At 49.4% G+C, this 24,693-nt stretch overlaps 1 protein-coding gene across 1 annotated transcript; it reads right to left on the reverse strand.

Moving 5' to 3' along the window:
- Positions 1–15,491: 15,491 nt before the first annotated feature.
- DUSP7 (dual specificity phosphatase 7) lies at positions 15,492–23,693 on the reverse strand. The gene is made up of 3 exons (XM_057407788.1): positions 23,034–23,693; positions 20,342–20,770; positions 15,492–17,894 (listed from the first exon to the last, which is right to left on the reverse strand). The coding sequence occupies exons 1-3, from the start codon at positions 23,443–23,445 to the stop codon at positions 17,587–17,589; spliced, it is 1,149 nt and encodes a 382-aa protein (XP_057263771.1). The 5' UTR covers positions 23,446–23,693; the 3' UTR covers positions 15,492–17,586.
- Positions 23,694–24,693: the final 1,000 nt, after the last annotated feature.

The raw sequence follows: 24,693 nt of genomic DNA on the forward strand, positions 1-24,693 counted from the left end.
TGCTGCCTAAAAGTTTAGTGGTCCACCTGAATTACATGATCTCTATCTGTTGAGGATGTTTGGCCACCCAGCAGCATCTCACACAAGCAGGCCCAATATTTCCTCTTCCGGAGCCAGAACATTTTTCAGTGCAGACAGACTCAACCACTCCAAATAGAGGTAAAGGGCAAGGATCTCCTATCACAGCAGTGGAGTATGATCAGCTCCTGGGTTTCTCAGTCCATGGCTAACCCTGGAAACAGGAGGATGCATCCCACCTGTAGTCTCTGACCTCAATTCCACCAGGCTTAAGGCAGGCTTGATTCAGCTGACAGACAACTGGGCACAAGATCAAGAAAAAGCAAGGCACTTGGGTACTCACTCTGCTTCTGCAGCCATTACACATACAGCCCTGCATAAGACCAGGAGAGCAAGAGAAGAAATAATTTCCCTCTCCACCCTCTCAAACCAGACTTGGTGAGTGTAGGACAGGGGCTCTCCAACTCAGGCCTCCTCTGCCACCAGCACTGCCAATTCCACTTTCTAGCCCACTTTGCTCAGAGATTTACTACCAGTACACAGAACACCCTTTTCCAGTTTCATCGCCATCATACCAGCTGTTATCTGCAGCAAGCACATTTGCACCAGGAGGGAATCAGCAGGCTGTACTGCCCGATTGCAAGACCGCACTTCAGTAGCTCCTGTGCACCCAGCTATTCCATAAGAATCCCTGCCAGACCCTCTGAAATGCAACACCCCTCCCCTTCTTAAGCAATACAGACAATTTATCAACAGTCTAAAGGGAAATTCAGAAAAGGAAAAGGTGGTAAAAGAGCAAGTGTAAATATGCATGTACATACAGACTGTGAGGGTGTGGAAATAACATGAGGACAATAACAAGTAGCCAACCCTCACCACAGGCTCTGGAAGGGATGAGATCTGCTTGTAAACCAGGCACTTTCAGCAGACATGCTCTGACCCTGTGCTCTAGAGAGCCAAGACTGATACATTCTGCTTTGCCCATGGTTTCCAAATAACTGATCTGATGCACTTCTGAACTGCCTTACCAGGTGCCTGGCACAGTGGAAAAAGCACGGTGGACCTCTGAGAGGGTCTCCCACAGCAGTGCCCTGGTCGATGCATGCACAAAGCATAAAGTTGATTCTAAGCAGTGGAGGGATGTATTTCTGAAGAAGAAAATTCTGTTTCAACAATCAAGCTAAATAAACATGTGAAATATCTTACTATTCCAGGGGGAAAGGACAGGGGATATTTTGCTTCCCCTCCTTGAGCACTTCAAACACTTCAGCACATACGCACTACAGGGAAGCCTGTATAGTGTCTAAACCTAGCATAGGTTTTACATCATTACCCTTGTACAACACCGAGCACAGGATTAATGATGTAATGCAAATAATTAAACATAAAATCATGGTTGGCAGTTGACAGAAGAAGGGAGTTGGCTGGAACAGCTCATAGTGGCAGTTTGTTCTTTCTTTGCCCCAGTTCAAGTTGCAGAAGTGAGAAGTGCTGTCCTGCCTGGCAGAGGAGAGGACCCCTGCAACTTTCCAGACCAAATAAACAGCTTGTTGAATGTCTGACCAAATGCAGAGGGGATATCTGGCTCTGACCTGCTGCTATCCTGCCAAAAGGGGTTAAAAAAACAGAAAAAGACATTTCAAAGACTTCTGAAGTCTTTTCCAAACAAAGCAATACTAATAAAAATAGATCTGATCTTCATAAACCATCAATACTGAGCTTAACTGAACAATTTGCTGTTTTGCAGCTGGACACTAGAACCAGGTGTACAACCTGGAAACAAATGCTCATCAAATGATTTAGCTCCTTTGTCAGTTCACAAATTAGCTATGAACAGACTTCAGGTTTGATGACTTGACTCATGATATTCAATTACTCAGTAGATGGTTTATGTGCATGTATTAGAGCTAACAGACAATTCACCAATTGTTACTTTGGTTGCCCAAAAACACATGGTGACTTTCAAACATAAGATCATCTAAATTGCCTATTGAAGTCGGCTTCTAAGCAGAGACAGCTTTAAGGGACCTGGTTGCTACACACTGCTTATGAGTTATCTCACCACTGATTTGGGGGGAACTTCCGTAGTCATTTTTCACAGTCTAGGCCAGATTTCTTTTTTTTTTTTCCTTTTTTTTTTTTTAAATCTGAAAGTCATGCAAAAGTTTCCAAATTACAACCTCACATTCCACAGACACTGCTGAGAACAAGCTATTAACATTCCCAGGAAACTCTTAAAAGTGCTTCATACACAGCCGGAAGCCCCATGTGCCATTTCCCTTTGAATACTGCGTTGTTTTTTTCCCTGAAGGCTTCATTGAGCCCTACTGGACATAAAGTTGAACATGTCCTTTTCTGGTACATGACACCAATGGATACCTGACTCACAGACCTTCCAGGCCTAAAAGGTTTTGAGCTCTTAAGGGAATAGGTCTCCAGCATGAGGGTTTTTTTTATGTTTTCCTGTTTACACTTCCATTGTGTTGCAGTCTTAGTTTGCCTTTGTTTTCCCCATGTAAAGCAAGAAGCAGTTTTAATTAACAAATTACAGATTCCTGTAAATATTCTCTACTTGGGAAGGGTAAAGGAGAGGCTCCTGAGGCAGAGGAAGAATAAAAAGAAAATTTCAACAACCAGTGCTATAAAACTGAAAAGTAAACAGGCAAAGCAACTTCTTAAAAATCCCTTGCACAGAAGACTCCTGCCTTAAAGCAGGCTCAGCAGAAGCAGTCATATAAAGCAGCAAAATGGGATATACCGAGACCCAACAGCAACTCAAGAGTTGTGAGGTTTGCTAAAAGCCATTAGCCTTTATCAGAAAGGGATGCCAACAGCAGAACCACCCATTCCTCTCAAGTCTGTCTGCAGGAAACATGATAAAAACCTTCAGTAAAATATAAATAAGGAGTCAGGACTTGCCAGCTTGTTACTCTGCACGACAACCGTGCCAGAGGGATGCTGCCTGGGATCACATCTCTGCTAACTGGGATACTGAAGAAAGTGGAAAACAAAAGATGGCACCTACCCTAAACTGTCTCTCACTGCTTATGGTTAGAGCCAGGAAGGAGGAAAACTTAAGAGACTAGAAGTAGGCTGTGCTTTCCATTCAAAGCTTTGCTCTCCTCAGGAGTATCTTACTACAGGCTATTAAAACTGTGTCTCTGCTCTTTGGTGCTGTTGCTTCATATTCTTGTCCATGGTCACTGGTAGTGGAACACACAACAAAACTCCCCACCTTTCCCACCCTGCTCTTCCAAACATGGCAGATCACCCAAGCCCCAAGACCAGGTGCTCACTCAGTAAAGGCCTTCACTTTCAGGAAACTGGTTACTTCCACCAAAGCCACCTTCATAGCAAGTTTCATGAATGAAGAATGCCCTAAGGAGAAAGGAGACAAGTGAGAGTTTGGCACAAAGCATCCACCCCACCCTGCTCACTGAACATCAGTCCCTCCCAGTGCCATGAAGAGCATTTACCAGGGCTGGCCCAGAGCTGGACCTGGAAGTTAGTCTGTCCTGAAACACCACCCCAAGATCCTCCTGCATGCTCTGCACAATCTCCTGTTTGAGCTGTCTCCTCTTCAGAGCTTCCCACATGGCAGGATCCCAGGTGTGAATGGCTGCAGATCAGTACTCCAGCAATAGGGTACTCTAGCATGACACCTTATGCCTATGCTTAGAGCAGGCCTTAGAGAAGAAGACTCAGCCATGAGGTTCTGGTGAATGCTGGCTGTTAAAAGCTCAGGACTCAGCTCCTGCTCTGCCATCAACTTTCTGCTGGTGGCTAAGCCTGGGGTCTGCTCTCAGCCTGTGCAGGACATGTCTTTTCATCCACCTCCTGCCTGCCTGAGTACCCTGCTGCTGGTGTGTGCCTTCCACAGCCAGCACGGGGACTCCCCTTCCTGCAGCAGACAACAGCACAAAATCTTTAATCCTTCTGCAGCAAGCATAAACTCGCTCCAGTCATTCCACCTACCCAAACTCCAATGCCCCACCAGGTTACTTGGGGCTTGGCAGGAATGCTGATCCCTTCAGCCTTACAGCTCTTCACTGCAGTGTACCCATGATCTGTAAAGAGGGAAACAGCATACAGCAGCACCTGGCTAGCAAAGGATCAACATTCAAACACCCATGCAACAGAAGGCCTCGGGGAGGAAATTAAAAAGGTGGGCTTTGACCTGTGTGAAGGAGTGGAACACCTGGCAAGGAGGAGCAGACAGAGAAGGCAGCAAAATCCAGTGAGCTCAGTGACCAAACACAGCATTTTAGCAGGGACCATGGTGCACCACAGCCAATGTTATCCGACTTCACTGGCAATCAGGCAGGATTAAAACTCCATTTATAACATTACAAGGTTAACAGATGTTACAAGCACATTACCAGGTCTCGTGACTTGCTGGAAGCGCATCCCAGAAGATAGCAGAAGCAATTACAAGCACTCTGTTCACTATCCAGCTGCATCAACCACCTGTAGGCACTACTCAGTAATCCTTAATCAAAGTAAACTTAGCACAAAGGAGTATCTTGTGTGGCCACACCACTGTGGCCACCACTCCTCTGAGCCAGCCCTGCTCCCTGTTACAGTTCATCTTAAACAGAGCCCACACTCACCGGCTGTTTTAAAATTAAACAATCAACCAACCATAAACACTAACTCCCCACACTAAACAACACACACAAACAAAAGCCCAAAACAAAAAAAACAGAAACAAAATAAACCCCCACCCTCTCCAAATCCCACCCAAACCAGCCACTGGAGCCAAAATGTGTACTGTTTATGTGTTACAAAGTAAGGACCCTTACATCACATAACCTGCTATGGTGAAAACAACAAAGCAAGCCACCTGGGGAAGGAATGCAAGTCCACATGGCCTGACTCCCCTGCTTTCAGGCAAAAATCAACTATCCTGGGAGGGCCAGAAATGATAGGAAGTGGGAAACTAAGATAAACTCATACAGGAAGCCTGGGCACAGGGAACTACTATAGCACCTGTCTTAGGCCAAACCTGGTGAGATCTTCTGCCCAGGCTGGATTATCTAAAAGGGACAGAAAGATTTTAGGAAGCAGCAGGGAGTCTGTACACCACTGCAGCTTCACAAATTTGGTCCAAGACAAGGCCTGTAAAGCTTCTGAAGGAAGAATTAAAGATCAGCCCAGAGCTGGGCAATAAATGAAGCACCACCATCACCAAGCACCCGTGAGCAGGATGAACAGTAAAAAGCCAAACAAGTCCAAACCCGCAAGTAGGTGACGGCATTTTCCAGGAACTTGCGACACTGCTTTTAGGGTGGGGATGAGCACCCAGTGTCCACACCTTGTTGCACTGTAGTCATTGTATGGTTATGGGATCACGCTGGAATACCAGCTGCTCATGAATATGCGGCTAAGGACCCTCATGCACACCTGTAAAGGCAATTCATTTCTCACAAACATGCACATGCCCTGCTTGCAAATGAAATGCAGATGCATCACGGGCTCTGTGCATAGTGCTGTGATGTGGACAGGACAGGGACATGTAGGAGGTAACTCTTAATAGGTTGTCCAAAAAGGCTGATAAAAGCAACTGTCTGTAGAGAACTCCCCACCACAAACAGCTTCAGCACACTCCGCCCAGCCCACATGAAAGGTGAGCATGAAGGACAGGCTAGATCTCTGACTGGTACAGGCTCCAGCTCTGGGTCTAGGTAGGGGAAAGAAACACCCCACCCCACCAACCCACTTCAGCTGGAAGAAGAGATTTGTGGGTTTCTGCATTTTCAGAAATGCCATGCAACATTAAGTACCTGATGGGTACATTAGCATGTCTGCTTCAGGAAAAATCACACATCCCTTTCCTCCTCCTTAGTGTGCTACCCAAATCAAAACTGAGAAATAAAGCACTAGATCCATGCACTACAGCTTGAATTAGTATATGAATGAAAAAAAAAAATCTCTTTTGAAGATACTTTTCTCTGCTATTTTCCCAGGCTGCTCCTCTGGCGACACAAAGCAGGATCTGTCTCTACCCCTCTGCTGAAGCTGAAATCAAAGAGCAACTCTACCACACTGTAAGTTACAATTAAGGCTACTTCTGGCAAAAGATTATCCTTCCCTAACTAAACGCTGAAGCTCTCCTGGCATTTCTCTTCCTATTGTCTGTATCCAGCCCTGTATTTGTAAGATTAGCTTCAAATTAGGACAGTTTCCTCATTCTTCCTTCACTCTTACTACAGTCTGGTTCCTGGGAATCTGATCCTATCTTCCACAGAGGTTACTCCCCTGTTGATGGGAAATATCTAGTGTATGTGGGCAGGAAGTGCCAACAGAGGATAATGAGGATTAAGAGAGAGTCCTTGTTATGACTTATCACCACAGCAGATCAGGAGACTCAGTGGGTCATTCGATCAACAAGAACATTAGGAACTTGTCTCATGCTCCCACAGTGTCTCACCCCATTGTGGCGTGTGTTAAAGCAGTACATGGGGGCTTTGAGGGCAGGATGAATTGCCCTGGCCCATCAGCTATAGCCCATCCAGTTCTCTCTTATCAGAAGCATGGTACTTAAGAAGTGATGGGAGGGGACAGGTCAAAGAAAGCAAATCCTTTTGGAGTGGGTTTCCTGCCCAAACATTTCTGGAGGCAGGTCTGTTGACTCAGGCAATGGCTTCCCACCACCTAAGGAAACTTTACATTTCAGAGTGACTAGTGCTGGTGAAGAACAAGATGTTTCTGTTGGTACAAAGCCCCTCTCTCTGCTTTGGCTGTCCTACACTACACTTCAACACCCCTTTGGTAACAGATGCACACTAACCTCAGGAATTTTCTCCTCCAGCTATGCACTTCAGCCCCTCTCTTCACTGAGAGAACACAGTATCTCCAGCCTCCATGAAAGCTTCTCACACACACAATCACTTTTTTCAAACCATGGCTTACTCCAGGACAGCATCCTCTTGGAAATGCAGAGGACTCAGAGCTACCAGATGTAGTTGGATCAAGCTTCATCCTGCCCTTGTCTTGTCTTCAATGGTATTTAGTAGCAACACCTAGGAAAGAATATAAGAGCAGGCCAAACATGTAGCTGTTTCATTACAAACACCTTCTCAGGCTCCAGCTATTTGTAGCTGTGGGACTTTCTCAATAAGAGACTGTGATTGATTAAAAGCACTCAATGGACTTTCCTTGCATTAGTTACTCCAATACCCCACAAACGCTTTGTTCACCACAGATACACACAGTGCATTTATATAGTTTGTTCTCAGCTCTTTTCCTAGAATTCAATTGTTTGGGGTTTTTTTGATCATACTCCCAATTGAGCCTTGCTCCTACATCGAGTTCACTGCACTTATGAGATGTCTCCCATGTGGCAGTAACCCATTCTGAACCCACTGCACTGCATCTTTAGATTAAGGTGACTCCCTCTTTCCCCTGGATTGCTTTGCTTTTCTCAGCATCATATGCTGCAGCTCCATCACTCCCCATAGCAAGGACTTCCTACAGCTATTCAGTGCAGCTCTTGTTTTTTGCTACTCTGAATAGTCAACAGCAAACTTTGTCATCTGCCACTTACTCCTTTTTACCATTAACAGATACATATAACAGCTCTGGCCTTTGACAGATCCCTGTCACATTTTACTGATCAATTCTCCATTGGGAAAGCTGGCTCTTAGCCTCTCAGTCTTTGTTTCCCATCTTTCAGCTTATTATTTACCCATTAGAGACCCCCATGAGATACCCCAAACCTAGAGAGAGAGCACAATAGGACCTCTGGCTGGCCAGGCTCCAGCCACCCATGGAGTATCTTGAAAGAGACCTCTTTTCCCGTCTGCTCTCTCAGCCCAACTCCTCAGCTTCAGGCCTCAATAACCTCCCTCAGGAAAGGCTCCCAGTGGTGTCAGCAAGCAAATGAGCACAGTTACACCCCAAGCACAGACACGGTTCCCAACGTTCAGTACAGACCGACACAATGTAATGGCAGCAGCCAGGCACTAAGGCAGCTGAGTTCTCTGGCTGAGCATCCTTGACTCTGCTGAACTCAAGATATGCCAGACCACTGCAAGAAATTCCTGGAGCTCAGTTTGTTTTTCCTGGGGAGAGGTGGGGAGGTTGAACAGGTCCCCAGAAACACTACCAGGACTTCCTCCCGCAATGCGTTGGGCTTGGAGCAGTCACAAAGAGACCTGTCATTACTCTGTAAGCCAACTTGCTTCCAAATCCTGGAAAACATCCAGAGAAAAAAAAAATGGGGCTCTTCCTAACATCCCTTTTGCTGGATACTATTCCTCAATCCTAGGGAGATGAACAAAGCACAGCCTTTTCCTCCTAGTGAGAATCTTCCATCCTACCACCCATCCTCAGCCCTGCACTTCCCCTCCCAGCAATCTTCCCTGTAGACTTCAGTCTTCAGCCCCCAGCTACACCACGCTCTTGCACAGTGCTCCTTCAGACTCCTCCACCCCAGAGCTACCCTCATTTCAACACCCAGAGAACAGGCCTCAGGAAAAGCACCTTCCTCTTCTTTCATAAGGAGCAGCCGATTGCTTCAGATAATGGTAATAAGTGAACAAGTCGGACACTGAACAGCAAGATTAGTTCCCACAAAGGCTGAGTAGTAATGAGAGTGGTTAAAGGCAGGTAATGAGTGGGTGGCATTTGTCAGCTTCATAGTGCAGATTATAATTTGTTTATTACTCTTGCTACTGCTTTCGCTGCTGTTGGAATGCAATTAAATAATAGCACCCATGAGTCCTGCCAAGTATCTGTCATCCCTGACCTACAAACATCCCTGGGCGTCCTGGTGGCATTGCATGGCCAGTAGGAAGTATCCCATGGCTCAGGAAGAAAAGTGAAGAACGCCACAGACAAAGCCAAAGATATCTTCACAGAAGGACCAGGCTCATAGAAGTTCTGGACAATTCAAGAAAACTAACCATCATCAGAGTTTCATTCACAGCTATTTCAGGACAGTAACATATGGCAGTTATTCTGGACTGCCAGGGATCAGAGCTAGATTTTAACAGTAAGGCACGAAAAGTGTTCTGGCATGCAACTCACCACTAGTCCCATCTCCAAGGTCAAGTGGTTCATCTCTTAGTGGTCAACGAACACAAGCTGCAAGGGCCCACCATTTCCCAGGAGAGCTGGTATGTATGATCCAGAAGTCCTCTTCACAAGAAGGATGTCCACCTAGAGGATCTATCCTCTCCCTTCCCATCTGAGGGGGGACAGGCTAGCCCAGTCTGGGGGATGAGGCTGCATCAAACTTGACACAGACACTCCAAGAAGAACATGCAAAAGGGACAAGATGGGGCTTTCCTGGCTACTGCTGGTTCAAGCCACAGGTAGGAAGTGCCAATCCCATCATGTTGAATGGAAACTGTACCTCAGCAGAAGCACTGAGTCTGTATCAGGAATGCACACTGGCAGCCAGCAGCTTCAAACATGACTGGATTTGCTTCATTAAAAATACTGACATTTGTAAATCTTGCTTCATGCATACACACGTGCTTCTCTCCACTTTTACCAGATTTAAAACTAGACTGGGAATTTCTCTAAAGCTGCCTGAGCAGCTGGCAACAAAAGAAAGCAGCAAGCTGGCTGCTCTGGGCTCTTTCTGATGCAGTTTTTGTGCAGTTCAGCCCCTTATTTGAACGTCCCACCAGTGTGGCACCCCTCAACACTACTGCCTTCACCATGTTCTGCTGCAGGACTCCCTCGACTGAGGCAGACAGGATCAGTGGAGAACCTCTGCTTCACTTTCAACAACCCTTCTGCCCTCCCCCCAAACCACTTACGTCCATCCCTTTACAAAGAAAAACATGCTCCATGGGCATAAATTAAAATCAGTGGTGAATTTCAGCTCTGAACTGTACTATCAGTGCATGTTTGGGCACAAGCTAGTGCCCACTGAAGTCAGCAGAAGTTTGGAAAGACAAAACACCTCCCACACAAAGAAGAGACAGAGGAAGCAGTCAGAGCTGCAAGGCAGATAAGCCGCCTGTCAGAACAGGCTTGGACTGTCCTAGCAGGAAGATGCTGTCCAATGAGAAGGAAAGCTATTTGGAGAATGAATGAATAGTGAAGCTTCTTATTAAAAAAAATAAAAAATAAAAAAAACCCAAACAAGACTTTTCCAAACATCTCTCTCAGCTTCCTGCCAACTGGATGCAAAGCCAAGACATGCAGGAGCCTGCTTGAACCTCTAGCGCAGGATCATTCAAAGGCTGAATGGGGGCAGAGGGAATGTGATGAATAGTAGAGAGGACATGGAAACAGAGCTGATGGCAGTGCTGATCCTTGCTCTGTTAGAGAATAGGGCAGCTGCCTGTGGGCTCAGCACCCTCAATCCCCCCACACTCATGTTCAACATCCCACTTTACATAGCTCCAAGAGGATCCTGCATAACGCGCTGCCTGCTCCAAGCAGCAGAGCATCAGCCATCCAGGGAGAGAAAGTGCCAAATTTAGAGTAGGACCCAACCAAACTGCGTAACTGCAGCAGAAGGTGTAAACCTTCCACCAGGTACTGAGCACTTCACTGCCAGCACAAGTCCAATTTAGAGCCACACTGGCAAAAGGAAGAAGAGCATTTACTCCAAATCCAAAGTCACAACCCCTCTAACTGTACCCCCCATACATATTTCAGTTCAAAAAGCTCCCATACCAAAAAAACGCTGTGCTTCTAGAATGTTGCACCTGAAATCAAACCTCAGAGCTCAGCTTCTCACTGGCACAGGGCTTCACCAATGCTGTTCCAGTGACAAGGGTCCTGCCAATGCAGCAGTCTGCTCCCTCCTACTTTGTGCAGGGTTTATCACAACAATTCACCTCTCAAAAGAAAACAAGGCAAAACCACAAGCCAAACTACAGTAGTCCATTACAAGAAAAGGAAATAAAAAGGCAACACAGACCAAAAACAAAGAGTAAACTTCATAAAAACAAAACCCCCTATCATGAAGAATCTGCCCTTGAGGCAATGGTGGGAGATGACAAGAGCAGGGAGATGAGAAGAGCAGAGTGCCTGAATGCAGAGACTTTCAAAATAAAACAGTGAGAACCCCAGCAAATGGCTTTACATAAGCCAGATGTTTCTCCAGGGAAAGAAAGTAGGAAAATAAATAAATCTGTCTGGATTCCCCTTCCTCCACTCATACATGGCTCCGTCATCAGGTACTTCTTGAGGACCTACATGGTCTTGGATCACTCGCAACACTGAGCAGCACAGAAGTGACACGCATCCTCCCAAATATCCCCATACCACAGCTGGTCTCCACTTCCAGCATGCCTCAGTATCTCTGGGAGAAAGCCAGGGCTCCACTCTCCTCCAGAAGGGCTTCAGCTTTGCAAGAGCAGCTGCCAGGTGAGAGTACCTCAAATCCCAACTATTCAAAAAATCAGGAGAGAAAACAGTGAAAGCAAATAAGAATAAATGCGGAACAAGTGGAAGTTCAGGTATGAGCACAACCAACCAGAACGGAAAAAGAAAGGCCAAAGAGTGCTGCTGGTCTCGCATAGCACCAGGCAGGGGAGGGGGGTCCATACTGCCCCATCACTGAGGGGTCCCACACCCCACAGATGCTGAGCACCGGCAGTCTGCGGCTGTACAGCCAGCCTGGGTGTCTGCACCTGCTGCATGATTAATTCCCAACCCATAATTAATCCCCAACCCTTGAGTGAGCCATCAAAGCTGAACCACAGCTTCCGCCCTGACCCAGCTCCCAACCCCAAAACCACCATCGCGACACGGCTGAGCAGGGCAGCGTGGAGGTGTGAGGGAAGAGCCCACAGGCACCCAGAACTTACAGTTCCACTGCGAGCACCTCACAGTCTCCGCCCAGTGGTGCCAGTGCCATCATGGCTGCCGAAGAACTGCTGCGACCATTTTAGGCTGAGGGGTTCAGCTTCTTCACAGAGAGCCTTCTTCTCCCCACTGTTCACCCTCCCACACCTCCTTCGCAGGAACCAGACACGTTTCTGTACCACTGTGATGGCTATGAGTCTTTCGAAGCCTTCCTAGGCCACCAGTCAGGGTCTCCTCAGGTGCCACACGAGGTGCCACAGCAGCTCCTCAGGTGTTTTGGAGAGAAAGAAGGCAAGAGCAGAGACAAAGCCAGGCTAAGAAGCGCAGCCCGTGCTCACCGGGGCACTTCTCCACTCCTCACTACAAGGGCTGCTGTCCCAGGAAGGGGGCTTGCCCACCCCCGTCAGGGCAGCTGCGGCCGCGGCACGGAAGGGCGTGCTGTGGCGAGGAGGGCCACAAAATGGCTGCCACAGCCCACCCGGGAGAGCGCCACCCTGAGGGCGAACCGGAAGGGCCGTGCTGTGGAGAGAGGGGCACAAAATGGCTGCCACCGGCCGCCCGGGAGAGCGCTACCCTGAGGTACAAGGCAGCATTGCTCCCCGCTTCACGGGCTTACGCCTACCTAGGGCAAACACCGCGCAGCTGCCACGCAAACAGCTGTCTAAACAGCATGGCCCCAGGAAACAGGCACATCTGCTGCTTCATCATCACATCACTTGCTGAGCCACACGTGGCAGCCTGGACCCCACACCAGGGCAGCCCTCAGAACATGCTCGCCCCCATCCTGTTATGGCGAGCCTCCTGGGTGCAGTACAAGCGCAGTGATCTTGTGGCAGCTCTGGAAGGCCTTGCTAACAGGTCTGTGGGCCTGTGCAGCTGGGCAGCACAGCGGCTCTCCCTACCAAGCATTTCCTCAGCCACTCTCTCATCCCAGATTACATTTAGTCAGCCCAGCACTCAGACCTCAAGCACGATTAAGAGACAGATTTGAGGAAACACAGGAGCAAATGGCACAAAAACTGGAAGAAAGCCCACTTTCACATACTTTCTGAGCAGCCCAGAGCATGACTACCACAGCCCATGCCAGTCAGCTGTAAGTACAGGGATGTGTTATTAACTGAAGTATTTACATGCCTTTGCCACACTGTAAATAGCCTGATTTCCTCACAGAAAGGATAAATAAAGAAAACGACAGCCCACAAATAACCTGGTTACCTTGGAAATGTGAGCACCCGAATTCAGATGGTGGCATGAGGAGCCTGCTTTCCAACGTGCGTCTCTGCTTGGTGCACCAGCGGGCAAGTTCAGAGCTGCAGAGGTTGACTTGCATCATGCTCGGGGCCTGCTGGATGCCACCCCAAGAAATGAGGGCCTAGGAGATGGGTTTCCCTTGGGACCCAAGCAAGGGAAAGAAAACTACAAGTAAACCCAAAGCCCCTTCCCCAAGCTCATGTCCTGCTTTTTGGGCTCCTGGTACTGCCTCCACCAGTCCTTCATGCCTCCCTCCTGCAGCTGTTTGGAATGCATCTCTCCTGCCTTTGCGTTGTCTCTGTATCCTTGTCTATGACCACAAGTAATCCTCGCTGCACTGCCCCAGGAGCCTCCTCTTTGCCCTCCTGTTTCACAAGATGTCAAACAGTCACCCTGCTCTCCTTCCCTCCGGCTGGGGTGAGCAGCCAGGCTCTGCCAGGTAGCACAGAGGGAAGCAGGATGGGAAGTGCAGAGGGCTGCTGGAAGATAACTTGCCACACGTATTGCCTGAGGGCTTGTGGCATTACAAGTGAAAACCTAGGGACAGCAGATCTCTGCACCCAAGCAGATTACCTGGTTTTGTAGAGCAGAGCACCACAGAGCATCACACAGGCTGCTTGTCTGGACTCAATGGGTTAACCGAGGAGCTTTTCCCTGCTGCGTGTGGGAAGCCGTATCTCCTTGCCAAATTCCACTGATCTGAACATAACCAGCTTTCTCACTCAGCCCATGCTCCTACACTCAGCTAGTGCTCGTGCCTGCCTCTGCAAGGGAGTGCAGACAGACCCCACGCTCTCTTTTCTCTATAACTATTTCTCCAGCAGCATTGTCCCTTTCCTGATGTCAGTTCTTGTCTTCTCACTAAATTACAAGACATCAGGTCTCCAAGGAAACCCCTCTGAGCCAAGAAGCATGGTGCAAGACATTTATAAAACACTGATGGCTGAGGACCAGCCATGCTGGCTGCTCCCTGCTGTCAAGGCCAGGAAGCTTGGAAAAGACTCCTTTGGGTCCCGGAGGAAAGAGCTTTTGCAGATGGCAGGATGGTTTTCAGACAAGCCATCTCCTTCCTTTGGCAACAGGGCATTCAAGTGCAGCAGTGGTGGGACACTTACAACAGAGTTGCATCTCCCAGGACCAGGTACCCGTAGGGACCTGCCTGTACACCAGTTCCTCCACTTAGGCCATCACAAGCAGCAGCAGTGCTGTTCCAGCCAGCCACAACACAGCTACCATGCAAATGTGCTTACAGAACTAATGCTAACTGCTAACATCCTACTCCACAGAGTCAGAATTAGCAGAAAATCCTAAGAGGAAATTAGATAGAAGCAAATATAGCCATACACCTGACAAGCTGTTCTACACTCCTTCAGCGCACAGCCAGCCTCCAGCATGGTTTCACGTCTTCCTCAAGAGCTACTCTACCATGTAATTACAGGGGAAAACCTAAAGGTCTTCTTTTCCCTGCATACCTGGTAGATTTTCATTTGTCAAGCCACGAATAGGTCTCTAAATCAATACATAGATTCCCATCACGCAGTCAAGGAGTAAACAAACACACATGCTCCCTTGGCTCCTGCTTTAGCCTCTGACTACCTCCCCTGCTCTGCAGTGAGCTCTGCTCCTGCCAGCCTGAGCTCCTTCAGGAATAAAACTAGCCATCTTTGGTACTCAGGCCCTAGGGTCAGGAGAACAAGACAACACACGCTGAGGAACTGAACAATTGAACAGATAGTCATTTCATTTCTTGCCATTTGTGTTAAAGCAAAACATACTGGGGAAGAGGGAGAAACCCATTTCTGCCCAGCTGCAAGCAGAAGCATGAGAAGCCACTGCTCCCCTTAGCTGAGCTGCACTTAGGTGCCTGGAACCACATTTCAACCTAAGCATCTTCATCAGCCCCTCCAGGTTTCCCACAAACCACCTGCACCCATGGCCTGAGGCTTGGCCCCCCACCCAAGGATGCAGGAGGGGGCTCCCACACTCCCTGGGAGACCCAGAAGTCATCAGGTGGCTGCCCACAAGGCCAAGACTTTTTGCTTTCCTAGTGAAATGAAGTCCGCTATCACAACGGTTGTGGGAAAGGCCTTTCCATGCCTTTGTAGGCCACGCTTAAACAGCGAACAAAAGTGTCTTTAGTTTATCTATTTATTTTTGGCGCAGAGGAATGGCTGGGGTGAAAGCCAGCCCCATTCTCAAGCTGCTCTTTGTTCTCTCCAGTTTATCCAATATCCCCTTATCCCTCTCCTCACCCCTCCGCCTCCCCCTCTCCATTTTACCACCGGGCTTAAAAATTAAGCTGTGCATGAAACCAAACACCCCACTTGAACACTGCCCAGCAAATGCTCTTCATGGTCACAGAACAATACTAATAGACTATAAAAACAACGGGTAAGAGCAGCGGGCCTTGTAAAGGCAGAGGCTAGAACAAGCATCTGACACAAACATCAGTTTTAAAGAAAAAATAATATTTATTTGCAATATAAACAAAGTCCCAATATTGGATCAGTATATATAGGGTCACTGATTTTCCTTCATAACTCAGAAAGCAGAACCATTCCTCACTAACAAGCTCTCACTTGGACTAATCAGAAGATGCATCTTTTTTTTATTTTTTTTTTTTCTTTTTCTTTAAAGAAGAAAGACCACTAAGAGCACAGGAAGCCTTTACAAACCAGCTTAGCTGTAATGCAATACAGATGCACTGTCCAAAAATCCCTGAAAAAATAAATTCCTCCATGAGGTAAGATGCAATTAGGATATTCTCAGTTTTCTCACTCACAACTGTACTTACACCCATTCTCCCTTCCAATGACCCACGATCCCAACATTGTTGCAAACAAAACTCAATGAACAAACAAACAAAAAACAACCAGAAGACAAGAAAGAGAAGCTCATTCCAACATTCTGGTAACATCTTTAACAAAAAAGACCGGTTTCAGGATGTGACAGCGTCAAACATTCCTCCAGATGGATTTTTTTTTATTTTTTTTCTTTTTCTTGAAAAAAGTACAAAAAACTGGATATTTAGAAAAAATCCGTGGCTTTTTTTTTTCTTTTCAGTTACATGAGAGTTAAAGTGGACAGGGAGGGGGGAGAAAGGAGGGACTACATTGCAGCCAATAAAGAAATCTCCAAATCCGTTCTGCCCTCCTCCCAGAAATTATCACCACTTCCTCCCCTCCCAGCTCGGTATAAGGTGTTTGCCAAACACTAGCCAGAAATATAAACAAGTCTTCTCAGAATAGAAGGCACAGCATAAAGTTATTTGAAAGAGGAAAGAAAAAAAATCAGAACCTCTGTTGAAAGCTCCAATCATCTCAGAGTTTGCCAGTTAATATATATATTCATATATATATATAAAAAAAATTCTGTTACAACGCTCTCATCATTTCCACATCTCTTCACTCCCCTCACACGCTCCATGCGTGACGATTCAGTCCCGTCCCGCTACACAATCCTTGCTCTGCTCCAGGCGCTCGCTGCGTTCCCCCCTCTGCCCTGCACACATGGGAAAAGATCGAGTGTGCACAAGAAACACCAGCATCACAACTACCTTCTGTACTCGGGAAGCTGGAATGGTTTCAGGCCAGCTGGATGACGTTAAGTCAGTCAACAGGCAGCAGAGAATGAAGCTGGGCTCAGACATGCTTCTACCAACTCTGGAGGCTGCAAGAGTTTTACCTCTGTCAACAGCAAACTGTTTTTGGCAGAGGTGACATTAAAAAAAGCTTGCGGCTTAGTCACCTTGGCTGAATCAGTGCAGAGTTTGTGATTGTGAGTGCAGGAGTGGTGAAGGGGTTGCGTTTAAGCCCAACTGGCCTTCACACATAACAAAGCTTCCTACCAGATGCTAACAACAACAGCAGCAGCATGTATCTCTCTCTGGAGTACCCAGTAATATGCCAGGACATACCAAGGCTTCACAAAGTGTGCAAAATGCATTTGGTCAATATAAACATTTGATTAAAAAAAATAATAAATGATCAACCAAGAAACAGAATAAAATACTGGTTTTGCAACCTCGTCTGTACAAACAGTCAGGAACTTACATATTTAAAAAGAGTTTGAACCCAAAGCTCGAGTAAGATCTACCTTTTCTTTAAAATCAAAAAAAAGAAAAATAAAAGTAAACTTGGGTTTTAAAACAGTCTTGGCCCAACACCTTTTGTTCAAGGTTTCCAAGTGCATAAATCTCCTCATTTTCCACAGCAAGCTAACCCCTGGTAGCTCTTCGCACATGTGTGTGTTCTGACAGTCCCAATGCACCCAGGAAAGCGGTTATTGCCGGTGACAGCTGCGTTCAAAACGCTGTAACATCGCCCATATTAAATAACCCCCTGTAAAAAGACTACCTCTTCAAACCACTTTGATCAGGATACTAATGAACGGCATTAGCCTTCGTAAAGCAGCGATCAGGCACCTCTGCCCAGAGAAGCCAGCTGTTTCAGAGCTGCCTGGCAAGACAGATACTTTTGTAAGAGTTGAAATGCTCAAGAGAAGCGATTCGATGCTCGAGTTCCCAACCAGGCAGCATCCCCTTCATGTGGACTCCAGAGTGTTCAGCTGAAACAGGTTGTGGTTGGTAGGGGTGGTGAAGTAGAGCTGTTCGCTGGGCGAGCGGTTGTCACAAGGGCTGTTGAGTCCCAGAGTCCTCTCAAAGTCCAGGAGCTGGCCCATGAAGTTAAAGTTTGGGGAAATGTTGGATTTTTTCCTTTTCACAAAGTCATAGGCATCATTCAGGGACAAGTTGAGTTTTTGCATCAAGTAGGCGACAGTGACTGTTACGGACCGGCTGATGCCAGCGAGGCAGTGAACAAGGATCCCACACTTCTTGGAACGGGCCTCATCTGAAACAAGACAAGGGGAAGGGGGAGTCTATTATTCTGCACCAAAAATGCATGGCTTTGGAGCAGGGCCAGGTGGCAGCTGCAAGCTCCCAGGACTGCCAGAACTGGATCCCCAGCTCCTAGTGACAACATCTCATGTCCCTTTGACACCCACATCTCTCCCCAGAGGGCTTCTGAGATGCTCCCACTGCACAGTGAAGATGCACATCCCTGTACCACGCAGCAAGACCAACCATCTCACGTGTTTGAGTGTTATTAATCAAGCCTAGCATCACATCCCTTGCCTCAGGAGCATCAGTACCCTCTACTCAAACCGAGAAATGGAAAATCCCACAGAAGGCAGGTGGAGCTGGAGACAACAGCTCCAGGGAGATGCTGGTGGTCAGGCACAGCACCCCCACCTCAACACCAACTAACTGGGGAAGGCTAGGCACTCGATGTGGGGCTGCAGCCCAGCACCACACAGGCTGTTCTCTTCTGCTGTTCTTGTCCTCCTTCCACTAGAAAGTTATATGACTGTAGTCAAAGGCAATTTAAGCAGAGTCTGAAGTGCAGGAACTTCCCTTATTGTGAAATTGTTCTTTAGGATCAACAGAAATGCACTTCACTACAAACAAACGCTTGTGCTGGAGGAGCCTCTTAGGATGAATGGTAGCAGGGAGCAGGAATGCAGGCTGGACCAAAAAATGGCGAGAGAACAGCGACGAGATTTCCCCTCCCTTGCCACCGATTGAAAAGCACACACACACTCATTGTCTCTCGCACAGCCGGAACAGCGTGATCCCTTTATGAATCGACATCTTAGTGCTGAAAGAGGGACATGCCGCTGAGAGCACTGAATGCATGCAAGTACCCAGCACTGCTTACTTCTGGGCAGCCCTATTTGAAGTCAGTCATTTGACTGAGAGCTTGTCAGGGAGGGAGAGGGTGGCAGGAGAAAGAGGATCCTCAGGCAAAGAGAGAGGTAAGAGACACTCTGGCATCACAAGCACAGGGAAGGGCAAAGAAGACAGAGACAAAACAAAATCCAGACCAGAATCACAACAGGTTTTCTGCCCCAGCCTCCAAAACCAGGCAAGAATTTCCAGTACAGCGGGGAATCGCCCCCCCCACGTACCCGGCCCTCCCCATTCAACATTTTTCTGAGACATTTCTGCTTTTCATCTGACCTGCGCCACATTTCTTGGTGTTTGGCTTTAGAGTGAGGTAATCCTCCATTTCCTGTCATTAACTGGAAAGCACAAGCGCAGTGTTCACAGAGACATCGGCTGACTGGAGCTGACAGATCCCAAATGCCTCATGCCAGCACCTCACCCCTGACCACGATCCGTGAGGGAAGTGCAGACAGGACATCAGATGGATCCCCTGCTGCCACACTGAAGCTGCTTCTGACCACAATCGTGTTACAGGAGGACAGAAGCTGGGGGCAAAGGAGAGCACATGGATACCAGGGGTTTAGGGTGGCTGAAGAGCAGCCGAGGACCTGCCACTGCCCTGCCCCATTTCAGGCCTTATACAGCAGGGTCATCAAAGCAGCATCAAAACAGGCTGCACAGATTTCAGCCTGAAGGAAAAGGTCCCCCACTCCTTTACCAGTACCAATGTCTTTAATCAGATATTGAGCCATAGGGTTTTTAATGGTGGTAACGACTACCTGTGCCATTTGCCCCCATAAATCAGAACTGATTAGGCTAATGACCACCATGAGCAGACAGCACAGGTCATGCTGGACGTGTACATCCCTATTCAGCCCAACAGACACTTCTCACAGAATAAGAAGCAATTTTTAAAGTCGGTGCTAGTCTGGGAAAAGAGATCTGCCTCCCTGCAGCCTTCCCCCACGACCAGCCAAAGCCCTCTCAGGGGCTGTCTGCACAGCAGTTTTTCCAGCTGAGCTCTGCAGTGTAATTATAATCACTAACTCATTGTGACGACACTTACCTTAGCAGAAGCATCCATACAAGGAGTTAGTTATGCTAGGGAGACTTACAGCAGGATCGCAACTAGACTAGCAAATCCCCTCAGGAAAAGAATATTCTTCCCCCCTCCCAGACTTTAACCACACTTGGGGCTATGGAATTGTTGGCACCAGCCATGTTAATGCAGTTCCCATCATCACTCATTCCTCCAAGCAAGCAGGCAAAGGAGCTCCCCACCGCCTCATTTCAGCCATTCCACACAAATGAAAATACCATATGAGAGCAAGAGACAGAGGGGGTGGTCTCACACCTGCAGGTAACTTGAGGTGCTGTAAGAGGGCTGAATTTTGGAAGGGGAGGCTTCCCTGAACCCAGCCAGGTGACACACACCAGAAGTGCCACCTTGGCAGCATGAGCTGATGCTGTGCCCCAGAGAGGTGAGGCCAGAGATGAACAACAGCCCTGGGAAGCAGCTTGCCACATTCCCAAGCAGTGAGTACAAAAAGAGATGTTCTGCCAACTACCTACCAATGAAAGCAATGGCCTCGGGAAAGAACTGCGAGAGGTTCTGGCTCCAGTGATCTGAGATGGGGATCTGCTTGTACTTGAACTCTCCGTCATGCTCAAACATGTTTGGCAGGTTGGGAGTTACATTCAGGATGTATTTAATGCCGTATTTGCCCAGGACGTCCAAGTTGGTCGAATCTTTGGCACAGCCCAGGTACAGGTAAGGTAGGATCTGGACCGGAAAGGCAGGCTGATTGTTAGGGATGGGGCTCCCATCCGACTCCGTGGCACTGCTGGGTTCCCTGTCGGATTCGCCATCTGAGCAGTCGGAGCTTATCCGCAGCCCTCCCAGGCCAAGGACAGATGCTGGGGGAGAGTTGCTGGGTGAGGAGCTGTCAAGGTTTGTCTCACAGTGCTCTGAATACTCAGTCTGAAACTTGTTAAAGCCACCTGGGAAGAGGGAAAGGAGAGAGGAGGGAGGCAGAGAGAAAAAGATGTTTTATTGTTCAGAATGGGAAGTCCTTCTATGTGGACGTATATACATGTTACTTAGTGAGTCTTTGCCAGCAAAAAAGTTGGTACACCTTCAACTTCACACCAAGAAAGGCATCTCCCTGTTCTCTCATCTTCCCTGGGCAGACTGCTATTGACTAAACAGGTCCCAAGAAACCAGAGTGTTTCTTACAAAGTTTGATATTGCTTGTGATAAATAAGGTCCAAATCTCAATCACAAAAGAAACAAAAGTCCAAAAATAAAATCGATGGCAAGAGACAATCTTGCCTTGTTCTGCTTCTCAGCAGCATGGGTCTGGGGCAGTTTAGGCAAGAGCTATTATGCCACTTAGGCAGAAAAGTGTAAAAGTATCTGCATCTAAAAAGATAAAGTAAGAACCACCACCACGTACCCAGCCCAGGCAGTAAAACCCAATAAAAACATTCTCCTTCAAGCAGGAATAAAGGTCTTAAGTTTTGCCAAAGAGTAACCTGCACACTACTAACCCATTTTGTGACAGAGCAGTGTCACAGGTTGGGTCTTCACTCAAACCACAGCAGGCTTGAGGAGGGATGGGACCCTTCAGGTCTGCTCCCAAGCTCTTTTCTTCAGCTTCTTGCCTCAATAGCTTGGGAAGGAAGGCAGAGGCAGGGAAGCAAAAACCCCACAGATCTACCTCCTTTCCAGGCAATATTAAACCAGCGCTCAGCCATCGGTTCTGACACTGACAAATGGTTTAATTAGAAAGGTCTCCTGGAAACTTTGTTAGTGGGTTCGGTGGTTGTGGCGGGTCACTGGGCAGGACAGACAGCTCCTGCCACATCCATTCATGAAAAAGGCTCGTCCTCATCCTCCTCCTCCTCCTCCTCCTCCCCCCGCACTGCCAGACAGCGCCGAGGAGCCATTTTGGAATTTTAATTGGAAACATTTCCCACCGAGGCTCCTGGAAAAAGGCAGAGAAAGGGGCTCAGCTCCTCCCCTGCCCACGGGGAGAGCTTAGGAGTAACTTCAAAGCTGCTCCTTCCTCCCAGGGATGAGGAGGACTGGGGAGAGAAATGGGAAAACAAAGCAAAGGAGCCACAGAGCCCACTGGGAAACCCCAAACCGGGATAGGATGGGGACTCACCCACTGGCACAGGCAAGGAATGGAGGGATGGGGGGAACGGGATCAATCTCCATGCTTGCTTATGTATGCGCACCCCCCTTGTCACCTTTTTTAAGGAGACTTGTGCTGTCAGCACAGCCCTGAAGGCTGGTCCCCAAATTCCTGCCTGTCTCCCTGTCACCGCAGGGGCTCCCCCGGCTGCGCAAAAGGGGACTGTGAAGAAGCAGCAATGCTTTTTAAAGAGCTGCAAGTGGCAACTTTCTTCGCCACTCTCCCCACACACACGCCTCCGCTCTTCTGTTATTCCTGCCTCAAACCCGCCACCCAGCGACCGGACTGGGAGGATGGGAAGGGTCCCAGCAGCCCAGCTGTGAGCTCTGCTCAGCTCGCTGCGGGGGCCCGCTGCGATCTTTCCAGATGACCAAAAAACCCCAAATATACAAATATATCTACATACGTATATATATGGGCATATATACATGAAAACATTAAGAAAAACAAAACGCCCTCACGTAAGGGGATGCGGGCCTGGGCTCCCCCCTCCTTCATCGTCCGCCCCGGGGGAGCAGCCGGGCTGCCCTCTCCCAGCCCCGCCAGCATTGGGGGGGATAAAACCCCAAGCGCTCTCTCTCCGGAGATGGGGGCACAAAATAAAATCAGGGAGGGCCCCTCCCCACCTCAAAAAATAAACTGACCATCGCTTCCGGAGGGCTGGAGGAGCCTAGCGCCGGGAGCCCTCGGAAGGCTCTCCGGGACCGGAGGCGGGGGGCACCCGGCCGGGGTCGGCTCGGGACAGGGCAGCGGAGGGGCCCCCCCAGCGGCGGGGCTGGGGGCTCCCTGCTGCTGCTGCTGCCGGGGAGGGGAGGCAGGAAGGAGCGGAGCGCTCCCGGCGCCTCCAGCCTGCGACCATTTTGTGCGGGGGATTAAAGCGGGATGCAGCGTGTGTGTGCGCTCAATACGTACCTAACAATCAAAACAAATCAGGCGGAGGGAAAAAACAACCCAGCCGCCCCCGGCCGCGCAAGGGATGGCGATGCAGGGGCCGTCCGGGAGCTGCGGGGGGCATGACGGGGACGGCCGGACAAGGGCTGCAGAAAGGGCTGGGGGCACCTCACCTTTCAGGTAATAGGCTTTACAGCCGTCATCGCGCAGCTTCTGGAGCAGGAGCCCCAGGACGGAGGTGGCGGCGCCGCCGTCCTGCCAGTCGGCGGTAGCTTCGTCGTAGAGCAGCACGGTGTCGGCCTTGCAGCGCTTGACGAAGCGCTCCTTGTCCTCGTGGTTGGGGATGATGGAGCGGATGGGCAGGTTGCCCTTCTTCAGGCGGCGGAGCATGAGCCCAGGGATGGCCAGGTTGATGGCCGTCTCGATGTGCGAGCTCTCGAAAAGCTCGTGGGGGCGGCAGTCGAGCAGCAGCAGCGAGCGGCCGCCGCCCGACTCCAGCTCCTCCTGCAGCCACTCCGCGCTCTTGCACGGCATCGCCGCAGCCATGGGCGCCCGCGGGGAGCTCCCCCAGACCTGCGTTTTCATGGGGCTCGGCAGCGGCGGCCGCTAGCGCTCGGCCCCACCGGCCACCCACGCGGCGGCCGGACGCGGCTCCGGCTCCGCTGATTCCTCCCGGCTCCGGCCCGGGGTGGGCTTAGCGCTGCGCAGGACGCGGCGCCGCTCCGTACGGCCGTGGGTACGCGCTGCCTTGCGGCCCGGAGCGCGGCGGCCCCCGCTCTGCCTTACGCGGTGCGCCCCATCCCGGCGGCCTCAATTAAAGCGGGGCTTCGCCGGCGGCGCGGCGTGTCATGCCTCGGGAGGCGGGGCGGTCAGCGGGGCCGGCCGAGCGGCAGCGAGCCCCGCCCGCCGCGCCGTGGAGCGCCTCGGCTCGGCCCCGAGCGGAGGCTCCGCCCCCAGCCGCGCATCACCGCCTCCCGCTACGCCCCCATGGCCAATGAGGCGCGGCGGCGGAAAGCGAATTAGCCCAATATGGGCAGGGGGTGGGGCCCGCGCCACGCCCGTGGCGGGGGCAGAGCGCGGGACGGCGCGCGGGGGGCCGCGAACTCGGTGCTGGCGCGGCGGGTCGGGTCTGGCCGGGCTTCTCACCGCCTTCCGCCTGCTTTCAGCCAAAAGTGCGAGAAAAAGGAGTGGGAGTGAAGCGACGCGGCCCACAGGCGGGTGGTGCGGAGCCTGCGTGGGTTTTGAGGGGGTCATGCCCAGCCCTGCCTCGGGCTTTGACAGCAACGCACAGTTCCGAAATAAAATTGACTGCCACTCATGAGCCTCCGGATTCACTTTCGTTCTCAGAATGAGCTTCAAAATAGATTATTTTATCTGTGCGTTCTCGTTTATTTTTAGAGTATGTTCCCCATTGCTATCCACTACTAAAAATACAAACCTTTTGTGCCGCAATACTGAAATTTCAAGGCAGGAATGTAATTGGAGGCATCCTTCTGGTTTCCTTCCATCTTTTACATGCGTTTTTATGTGAATCAGTCCCCTGGTTCCAGAAGTTTTCCATGCCTCACACAAACTGTTCCTGTTACAAAATAGATTTGATCTTTCCCTTTTTAATGAGGAGGATGACATTAAAAATGTGGTTTTCTGTGAACTGCTTCTACGGCAGTCTATTTTCACCATGCAGGCAGTCAAACATTGATGGGTTGCTCAGAGAGTTGTGCAATTTCCCCCCTGTTGGTTTTCAAGACCCCACTCAGAACAGCCCCTGAGTAACCTGGTCTGATCTCAGGGCTCACCTGGCTCTAAGCAGGAGGTTTCACTAGAGCCCTCCTG

Source organism: Pezoporus wallicus, unplaced genomic scaffold (genome assembly GCF_028554395.1).
Source record: "Pezoporus wallicus isolate ANWC-B61680 ecotype Strahan unplaced genomic scaffold, APGP_CSIRO_Pwel_v1 contig_3568, whole genome shotgun sequence".
In the NCBI taxonomy this organism is placed as follows: Eukaryota; Metazoa; Chordata; class Aves; order Psittaciformes; family Psittacidae; genus Pezoporus; species Pezoporus wallicus.